Raw genomic sequence first — 10,796 nt, forward strand, 5'->3', positions numbered from 1 at the left:
TTCTTTTGTGACTCATCGAGCTCATGCGCCCTCCTTGCTGCAGCCTGGTCGTCCTTTTTACTTGATGAACCAAAGTCGTATCCGGCCTTTTCTAACAGCTTGTATGCGTTAGGATCGAACCCTTCACTTGTTCTTTTCTTGGGCAGCGATCCATGTTCCGTCTTACCTTGAATCGGTTTGACAAACCCCTCTAGTGGCTGCTTTGTGGGATTTCGGTTGTTCATCTTTATTAATGGTAATGTTGACTCCTCCTTCAACAATTTCACATCATCCTCTTCTAATTTTCGTGGGCAATCTTGTGACTTTGTCCCCACAAATGGGGACTCCCCCTCCCTTCGTCTAGACTTCGGAACATAGCGAAGGACCGGAAATGCATGGCTGGCTTTTCTTTCTGCAGAGGATGTTGCCACTTCAGATGAGACTTTTTGTGACACTTCACCATAAAGCTCAATGTCTTTTGATTTGACATCATTCTCCCTAACTTTAGCACCTTTCCCCGTGGAGAGTACTCCGACCGGAAGGACTTCTTTTATCGACTCCTCATCTGTGTAGAATTTAGAATCCGCAAAGTATGATTCGGCTTCTGTGAAAGGTTTGGTATCTCCTACCACGGTTTCCACACCTCCGCGATAGAACTTGAAGCATTGGTGCAAAGTGGATGGTACGATGCCATTTTCATGTACCCATGGTCGTCCCAACAACAAGTTGTATGATGTCTTGGCATCGATGACATGGAACAAGGTGTTTGATTTTAGCTCTCCAATGTCCATGTCTAGTCTGATCATCCCTATCGCTCTTTGTCCTCCTTGGTTGAAACCTTGGATCATGAGACGACTCCTTGACAACTCATCAACGTTGATGCCGAGTTGAGACATGGTTGACTTGGGCATGATATTTACTGTTGACCCTCCGTCTATGAGCATGCGATTCAACTTCCGCTCTCGCATGTACCCTGTCACAAAAAGAGGCCGATTATGTGGCTTAGAGCCCAATTGGAGGTCATCATCTGTGAAGTGAATGGTATCACAATATGCATCACACACGCCACATTCCTTCATGCTTGTTGAGTGTTTTCCGACGTCGATAAGTAACTCCATAAGTGCGCATCTCGTTGATTTTGGCAATTGCATCAAGTCAGAGAGGCTAAGTTGGAAATGTAGACTCTCCAATTGTTTCAACACCTCATTCTTCTTTAACACTTGACTTGCACCTATTTCTCTTGCTGCAGGCTTTTCATCTTCTTTGGAGCTGACTTCACAACTTGTGGCCATTGAAGTGACATTCGGTTGTTTTGTAGGCAATTGCTCTATTGAGAAGTTCCGGCGAAGAGGTTTCTGCAAATATGGAACGACTTTCATTTCAAAATGTCCTCGTCCATTATCCTTCATGCGGGGATGTGATTTCTTATGACTTGGTCGGGCAACCGGTGAGTTTGGCATCATACCTTTGCGAATTCTTCTTCGGGTGACCAATATCCATCCTTCGTCATCGGCATTAGAGGCAACTTGGAGGGTAGGCGTGGAAGCATGACATTCTTTAACTTCTTTGGTCTTCTTATGTTCGCGCGCCTCCTTTATGAAACAGAACGGTGCTTTCATCGGGTGAAAAGGGAGTGGAACCGGCTCGAACGACCCGAATGTTACGGTAGTGCAATTGACTTCAGCAATGTCGTCAACGTCCAGCTCAATCTTCCCTTGCTTGGCGAGGTTCATTATCAAATCCTTGAGAACAAAGCACTTCTCTATAGGGTGACTAACGAGGCGATGATATTTGCAATACTTCGGATCGTTGACTCGATGCATTTCTTCTGGACGTTTGCACTCCGGAAGCTCTATTATCTTGTTTTCGAGCAGATCCTCTAACATGCCCGCCACATCAGAGTCTGGGAATGGGTACGTCTTTCGCTCCATCTCCTTTAACGTGCGTTTACTCCTATCGTAGGCTCGAGGAGGTTCCACCTTATTAAATTCTTTCTTATCCCGCGTAGAGATCTTAACCGGTGCAGTATTGATGACCATTGATTCTTTGGAAAGCTTCTTCACAACCTTGTCAAATCTGCTTCCGAAGACTTTCTCTTTTCGTTGGTCGACCAGGGTTTCATTCTTCCCCTTATGACTTGCCAAGCTTAGCTCCATGTCGTGGGCTCGAGTAGCCAACTCCTCGAAAGAACGAGGCTTGATTCCTTGCAAGATGTATAACAAATCAAAGTGCATGCCTTGGATGCACATTTCAACGGCTGACACCTCTGACAGTCGATCCTTGCAATCAAGGCTAAGTGAGCGCCATCTATTGATGTAGCCGATCGCGGGTTCATCCTTCCGTTGCTTCGTGTTAGTTAGCTCCATCATGCTCACCGTTCGCCTTGTACTATAGAATCGATTAAGGAACTCGCGCTCCATTTGGTCCCAACTGTCAACATACTCTGGCTCTAAGTCTGTATACCACTCGAAGGCATTTCCCTTTAACGAGCGAACGAATTGCTTGACAAGGTGATCGCCTTCTGTCCCGGCGTTACTGCAAGTCTCCACGAAGTGGGCAACATGTTGCTTTGGGTTTCCTTTACCTTCAAATTGTTGGAAATTCGGTGGCTGATACCCCCGCGGCATCCTTAAGTTGTCGATCCTCTTCGTGTAAGGTTTGGAGTAAGTGATTGAGTCACGAGAAGGACCTCCATATTGAGCCCGAATTGAGTTGGTGATGATGTCTTGCAATTGCTGGAGTGATAAGGAACCAAGCGAGTCGCCATCGTTCTTGGACGTTTCTCCCTTTTCATTTACTTTGCTCCTGCCAGGCGACCCCTTGGTGGAGTTCTCATCATTTTGATCTTCCAACTTGCTATAGAGCTCAGCGATTTGCACATCCTTTTCTTCAACCGTTCGGGTGAGCTTTTCAACCATCTCCAACAGATTGGAGAGTTGCTCCTCGACTGTGGATGCCCCCATCACCAAGACCTGCGCATTGTCAGAAGAGGATTCATGTGTCATAGAACGGAAGTTATCGCCATCTTCTTTGGGACTTCCATGGTATGATGCCGTGCTTGATTCGTCATCAGAGAAAACGTCTTCTAGGATAGGGCCATCACCATGAACGGGTAGAAGAGATTGCTCACTTGGCTCCTTCTCCTTTGACACTTGCTTCTTTCCACTTTGAGAGGCATGCTTCATTGCTCCCAAGCTTTCCAAAGTGATGACTGGTTGACGAGGCTTGCTAGCAAGTGCCATGAACGTCGTGGGTTGAGCTCTGGCCACGCTCCGGGTGACAAGGGCAATCGGTTCACTCTTTGATTTTGATGATGTTTGTTTGGACTTCCTGACCGGCTCGGCCTCTCCGCTTGACCTCGCGGTTGTGGACTTGGATTTCTTCGTTAGGACGGCTTGGTTGTTCTTGGAAACCATCGCACCAACGGATTGAAGATTTCTTCGGAGAAGGAGATGAGAGGCCAAAAAAGTCCCACTGGGCGTGCCAATTTGTAGAACGCGAATCTGAAAACAAGCAAGAGAATGCAGACACGTGTACAAATAAATGTAATTTAATGAATATCAAGCGCGGGGTTACAATCTTTGGTGAACTCCTCTGATTCTATCTCCGTATGTGATTTGGCTCAAGGGTGACATGCACTTGATCTTGAGGATTTGAGTTTGATTTGGATTTGATTTGACGAAGAACGAGCGATTTGGCCGCTTGATGATTCTTCGTGGACTTGAGTTTGGATTGGATTTGGATGAAGAACGAGCGATTTGGCCGCTTGATGATTCTTCGTGGACTTGAGGTTGGATTTGGATTTGATGAAGAACGAGCGATTTGGCCGCTTGATGATTCTTCGTGGACTTGAGGTTGGATTTGGATTTGATGAAGAACGAGCGATTTGGCCGCTTGATGATTCTTCGTGGACTTGAGGTTGGATTTGGATTTGAGGAAGAACGAGCAATTTGGCCGCTTGATGATTCTTCGTGGATTTGATGATCTTCGTGGACTTGAGAGACTTCGGGATTTGTCGAGAGTGATTCTTGCTCGAGTGATTTCTCTCCTTCTTCTCCAAGTCTCAAAAAAATCCCCCCTCTCTTTATGTTGAAAGGGCTATTTATAGTGTCAAAGTTTCTATTTTGTATAATATTTTAATGACACTAAAATAATAAATTCTTTAATTGTATAATTAAATCAATATGTATTTTCCGATTAATTTAAAATTAGTTATTCTCATAACTAAATTAAACAAAAAATAATTGATTTAATTATGACCGTTAAGGAATTTATTAATTTAATCAAATATCCGATTACCATTTCGAATCGTCAATGACATTCAATTTTCCGGTGCAAAACGGAATCACGTAGCTTCGATTACGATCATCCGTTTATGTGCTGACACGAGTTTTATTTGGATCCGCGCAAACTTTGTTGACTTTTTGGCCACGTGTGCAATTTTGTCGGGCTCTTGGTAAATTTCATGTGTCTACAGCGACTGCGCCGTCTGCGCACCATAGAAACAATTCAGGGATTCCCTGACACGAATTGAAATCTATCCACACAAAACCCAAATTGCCACTATTTTACACAAATTTGAACTCAAAATTAAATCATATAATTTAAAGGATAAATACTGGTTACTACTCACACTTTTACAAATTCGACAATTTACTTCTTCAAATTTCAATTTCAACTGATCACTCCTTATGCTTTTCAAATTCTAGCAATTTGGTCATTCTGTCATCTTTCCGAGTATTAAGTTTCATCCAATTTCTATTTGCCTAACTAACAACTTAACACCCAAATTGGATGGAGAGATAACGGAAGTACCAGATTGCTTGAATTTAGAAAGTATAAGAAGTGATAAGTTGAAATTGAAATTTAAACGAGTAAACTGTCGAGTTTGTGATAGTGTGAGGAATGATCAATATTTTGTTCTAATCTAAATCCCTAAATCTATCACTGCTTAAAAAATTATAGTTTTACTCAAGAAACCAATGTGAAATCCACAAAACCTAGTCATGTATATCGATTACGTAATCTGAAACGAAAACCCTAGCTATACTCAGGCACATATATATATATATAGCTGGACGTCGGAGTCTCGAAATTTCAAGTTTTTGGGCACCGTGCGGAGATTTCGAGATTCCGGCCGCCGTAGGCTGGTACTGTAGCTCCAGTCGGCACAGATAGGAGTGCCGGGAGGAGAGGAGTGTGGTTGTGCTGGTCGGCGCTGTCGTTGCGCGTCACCGGTGGCCAAAATTGCCAAATTCGCACCGTACGAAAGGTGCGGACGTCACAATTGAGAATTTCTATATATATATATTCAAAGAGGCAAAAACCACAAAGAAACTGAGCAGAGACTTGAGAAAGCGAGTGTAAAACTACAATTGGTTCGTAATTTAACGACCAAAGAGAGGAGAGAGACTTACGGAAGTAAGAAGCGGCGAAAGTGGAATAGTTCTAGTTTTATGACGTCTTCAAATGATGGTGTAGATAAAAACTATTTTACCTGATTATTGTGACTTTTACCGTGTGGCATGTATCATAAAGGGATAAAATTTTCTTTTTTTTAGAAGAGGGGGATAAAAATTTCAAATGGTAGAAATTATGATACTTTTGGTGCTGCCGCTAAATTCACATCATAGTGATCATACTTTACGGTTTAAGAAAATTGTTCTCCTTTCGGATGTCCTTTTGGTTCGTGGTCAAATTGAACTCAAAGATGTGCCATTTTTTTTAAGTTATAACTAGCATTTTTAAGTTATAACTAGCATCAACCCACACACAACTTGCATGTGTGGAAAATCTATTTCTTTTTGGAATTCAACTGTAAAGAAGATAACTACTTAATTCATGATCTTAAAAGTTATACGGGGAGTTATTTAAAATAATTTTTTTTTCTATTCTGATTTTAACTTTTACTTATTTAATTTGTTCATGAATTATATAATTTAATTTTACAATAACACATGGTACAAAAGTGCTCATGTATTTTTACATACGTTTTGATTAACAAATAGAGTTTAAGTTGACAAATGGAGTTTTGATTATAATAGTATAGATTCGTATTAGTGATTAGGTCAAGGTGTCAAACTCGACCATTATCCTCTGTGCAATTCAAATATATGCTTTTGATTGCTGGCCGAGAAAAACAAGGCAAAGAATATTCAAATTCTTAAATCATTCTTCTACCTTGATCCAAAATTTCCCTCTCCATATTTCTAACCTTTTGCTTCTTGGCCCCTTCTGTTTACACTGAAATTTCCGAAGCTATAGATTCAAAGGGCGCTCATTGCTATGCTACTTGAACCATTCTAGTTATAACCAGCTATATATACCGTCTCTACGTGAGGCAAAGTCTCAAAGTCCATGCAATAACATGGAATTGATGTCTGGAAGTGATCACCGTCGTTCATGGCTAATTTTCCTGGCAACTATTTTCACAGTCCTCCTTGTCTATGGAGCTCGTGCTGAGGACATTTTTCTTCAATGGGATGTCACCGTCGATACGAGTATCAGACCTGCATCTGTGGACCAACCGGTATGTATGAACAGATTAAATTGTGTATAGTTTCCTAGTTTGAGTCCCTCTTCGAACTAGTTCAAAAGCATGAAAATAAAAATTGTGTTTCGGTTCATAATCGAGCTTTATTGTTGTGAATTAGGTGATCACAATCAATGGGATGTTTCCCGGGCCTCTTATCAATGCCACAACCAACGATGTTGTTCATGTTAACGTGTTCAATCATATGGATGAAGCACTGCTCATAACTTGGTATGTTAATCTTTTCAAAAAAAAACTTGGTATGTTAATCAATTAGCTTTTACTATTCTGGTCTAAGTCTCTGTATTTTCCAGTACTCAGGAATCTTACTGATCGAATTACCGAAAGATTTTGATTTCCATATTATAAGAAAAAGTAGTAGAAAACTAGAATGAACATTATACGTTGGAGTCTTGCTCTCAAGTAAACCCTAGCCCTAGAGCACTTTTGATCACCTGGTCAGCTGTTAAGCGCCAGGTGGCGCTCAACAACCGTCAGATCTGGTCAAACAGTCAGATCGAACGGTTGTTGAGCGACACCTGGTGCTCAACATTGACCAGGTGATCAGCACTCAGCCCTAGGGTTAGCGCAAGTACTAGAGTACGTAGTAGAGTGAGTCTGTGAGTACGTGGGTGGAAAAATACAGCTAGCACCCAGTAATAAGAAGTAGAACTACCGACAGAACTTCTTTGTATTGCAATATAACATTCGAACCGTTTTTCCATAATGCTTTTCTTCTATCAAAACCCAAAAAGGGTAAATCACACCCGTCCTTCTTGTTTCAAAATATTCATACACCCTCCGTCCCTCCCATCCTCAAATGTTCATCGGTCAACGAAGGCACCGGTGTCGTCCGCGGTGGCTCGGGAGAGTAAAACGATGGGAAGTGATTAAGGTTTAATTAATTACATGGCGAGTTTTGAGAGGAAATGCATAAAAATAATGAACTTAGGCACTAAAAGTCACAATTCATTGTTTTAATAAAACAAAAAAAACATAATCCTCCATCCCAGAAGCACCTAAGAAACCCACATTTCTCCTTAAGCAAATTCCCACTACAAAATCTTAAAAACCAATACTTTTCCACTCCCACATGCTTTTTATAGGCAAACCAAGAACATGAACCAACACAATGCCCATATTTTTAGGTTCTCATCTTAAAACATATGATTGTGGCGTAGCCAAATAGCTATATAAGATTAAATTTTGGGAGAGATAATCCCTTTACAAAATGGAAGATGACCCGAGAGAGAGAGAGAGAGAGAGAGAGTTATTGTATTGTTCTAGGTGCAAAGAAACAGATGATGAGAGACATAGTTTACCCTTTTACTGAGTTTTGATAAAAAAAGGGAGCTTTATGGGAAAATACTGAGTGTAGTAAGTAATTATATAGGTGTACAAAATCTATTAAGTATGTTAAGAAATTTATTAGATACATTTAGCAACATCGTAAATTTAATGGCCAGCAAATCAACAATAGTTGTGAGCTAACAACAAACCCGGTACATTACCCAAAAAAAAAAAACAAGCCCGGCCTAAAGATAAAAGAGTTGCGTTGTAGGAATGGAATCCAACAAAGACGAAACTCTTGGCAAGATGGAGTTTCCGGCACAAATTGCCCCATTCGGCCCTTTACAAACTGGACTTATGTGTTCCAACTCAAGGATCAAATTGGTACTTTTTCCTACTTTCCCTCGATCAACTTCCTCAAAGCTGGAGGGGGATTTGGTCCGATTCAGGTCCATAATCGTCCGGTCATCCAAGTGCCATATTCCAAACCAGAAGCCGAATTCGATCTTCTCATTGGTGATTGGTATGAAACGAGTTACAAGGTAATAATTTTGCACCATGGTAATGATCCACACATATCGTTAAGCACAATGTTGATTTGATTAACCTAATATTATGTATCATATATGTAACAGGATCTTAGGTCCGCACTCAGCAGCAACCTAATGGCCGCCTACAATAGTACCCCTGATAAAATCTTGATGAATGGGAAAGGATCATATCGGGATCCTCTAACAAAGGCCTATGAGACCTTCACTGTTACACCAGGTAAAGAATTACTAGCTAGTTTGGTTCTATGTTAGCTTATCGGTTCCTATTGCTAAATTGTCATTTACTGGTCCAAGCAGGCGATTAGTCATTACTTGCTAGCACAATTCTTAGTTAGTGCAACATTGATAACAGTTATGGTCTTATATATTTGCAGGAAAGACATACCTAATTAGAATATCAAACGTTGGAAGCGCATGGAGTTTGAATTTCATGATTCAAAATCATCGAATGGTGCTAGTTGAAACAGAAGGATCCTACACTAATAAAATCACCTTAGATTCTCTTGATGTACATGTTGGGCAGTCCTACTCTGTGCTTGTCACAGCTGATCAAGCCACTTCAGACTATTACATGGTAGCAACTCCGAAATTGGTTAATATCACTGATATGACCAAATTTGGAATTGGTGTGCTGCACTATGATAGCTCCACCACAGCTGCTGGTGGACCTCTACCAATTGGCCCTGATCCTTTTGATGTAGAACTATCCATCAATCAAGCCAAATCCATCAGGTAAACATAATAACTATGCCAGCTTTTGTTGTTGCACTCTTCGATGGCTTGTTTTTATGTCTAGAAATAACACTGCTCGATCGGCCTTTTATCTTTCGGTTTGTAGATCTGTATCAATGATTAATTGAAATTAAAAAAAGAGCTAGCTAGAAATAAGCATAATTTTTTTATATGTTTATCTTACTAGGAATTGAACTTTATTGCTTGTGAAGGTGGAACCTGACTACAGGGGCAGCAAGGCCTAATCCACAAGGAAGCTTCAATGTTCATAATGTGACACTATCACAGACGTTCATACTAAGTGCATCAACAGCAGAGATAGATGGTGCACCCAAGTTTACTGTCAACAATGTGTCTTACTTAACCCCAGATACACCATTAAAGTTGGCTGATCACTTTGTTAACGGCTCTGGAGTCTACGTGCTTGATGAATTCTCTACTAATTCTACGATTGTTAAACCTGAGCGTGGAGTTTTCGTTGCAAGTGGGATTCACAAAGGTTGGATAGAACTTGTTTTCCACAATGATTTGGAGGTCATGGACTCATGGCATTTGGATGGCTTTGGGTTCTTTGTTGTTGGGTAAGTACATATATGCAAGTCAGCAAGTCTAATATGTCACCAACGAAACATTCGTCAGTTCTCAAACTTTTGAAGAGTTGCAACGATATGAAATGTTTCTGATATCTATATACATGTATGTAATTTTGTAGATATGGCCGTGGAAAGTGGAGGGCTAAATCGCGTTCAACCTACAATCTTTATGATCCAGTGGTGCGTTCTACTGTACAAGTGTACCCAAGGGGGTGGAGCGCAGTTTATGCATACCTTGACAACCCAGGAATGTGGAATTTGAGGTCACAACAGTTGAAAAATTGGTATTTGGGTGAAGAGCTATACGTGAGAGTCTACAATGCTGATCCCAACCCTGAAAAAGAGAAGCCTTCCCCTGATAACATCCTTCTTTGTGGTCAGCCTCACTGTTTGTTAAGATTACTTCCTTGTGTAAAAATCTAGAATATAATCATTTGATTAAGGGTAGGTTAATTTTTTTTTCGTTTACAGGAAAATTCGCCCCGACCACTCCTCCTTCTGCGCCTCCTCCAAAGACATCTAGTGCACCATCTTTGCACATTACAGCAGCAGGGTACTAATCCACTGCTAGTTCACTATCAATTCTGATCATGTGTTTCCTAGCTAGCCTTTTTCACTAATCCGATTAACTTTTACTTCTTGTGCAGGTCTCATATGGTGATTATCTGCATTGTTGCAACATTCATTCGAATATCCAAAATTTCATTCAACTTTTGATAAGGTGCCAGAGAAGACCTCTAGGTAGAACTGTAGTAGTTAGAGAATCTATTTTTTCTGGAGATAATTCGATTAATTGGACAAAGGTCGTATAATAATATATCTATATAGTTCAAGGATTATTTGTAAATTGTCTTACTGATTTTGATAGAGAAGTCAGTTTCTGAAGAGTGAAAACTACTGTGTGTGTATATATATATATATATATATATATATATATATATATGTACAATCCGTTTCAGGTGCTTACGTCTGCACTATGCGGATTTTGCGATTCTGGCGACCGGCTACACGCAACGACAGTGCAGAAGGTGCCGGCCGCACTCCCCCCTTCCAGTGCTCCTGTCTGTGTCGGCCGAAGCTACAACGCCGGCCCACGCCGGCCGGAATCTCGAAATTTCA

The 10,796-nt window shown here is 40.9% G+C and overlaps 1 protein-coding gene across 1 annotated transcript; it reads left to right on the plus strand.

The window, feature by feature from the left end:
- Nucleotides 1-6,346: 6,346 nt before the first annotated feature.
- On the plus strand, nucleotides 6,347-10,470 carry LOC126801940 (monocopper oxidase-like protein SKU5). The gene is made up of 9 exons (XM_050529439.1): nucleotides 6,347-6,508; nucleotides 6,633-6,742; nucleotides 8,073-8,343; nucleotides 8,437-8,569; nucleotides 8,727-9,084; nucleotides 9,297-9,665; nucleotides 9,797-10,053; nucleotides 10,149-10,230; nucleotides 10,325-10,470. The coding sequence occupies exons 1-9, from the start codon at nucleotides 6,347-6,349 to the stop codon at nucleotides 10,392-10,394; spliced, it is 1,812 nt and encodes a 603-aa protein (XP_050385396.1). The 3' UTR covers nucleotides 10,395-10,470.
- The last annotated feature ends 326 nt before the right edge of the window (nucleotides 10,471-10,796 follow it).

The sequence above is a fragment of the Argentina anserina genome, chromosome 7 (genome assembly GCF_933775445.1).
Source record: "Argentina anserina chromosome 7, drPotAnse1.1, whole genome shotgun sequence".
Classification (NCBI taxonomy): Eukaryota; Viridiplantae; Streptophyta; class Magnoliopsida; order Rosales; family Rosaceae; genus Argentina; species Argentina anserina.

What these genes read in the sequence shown, in the direction of transcription:
- LOC126801940 (XM_050529439.1), top strand. Translation starts at nt 6,347, where the DNA reads ATGGAATTGATGTCTGGAAGTGATCACCGTCGTTCATGGCTAATTTTC. An exon ending in GAAGCACTGCTCATAACTTG is followed by an intron (nt 6,743 to 8,072) that starts GTATGTTAATCT and finishes GTTGCGTTGTAG; the next exon opens with GAATGGAATCCAACAAAGAC. An exon ending in GGTATGAAACGAGTTACAAG is followed by an intron (nt 8,344 to 8,436) that starts GTAATAATTTTG and finishes TATATGTAACAG; the next exon opens with GATCTTAGGTCCGCACTCAG.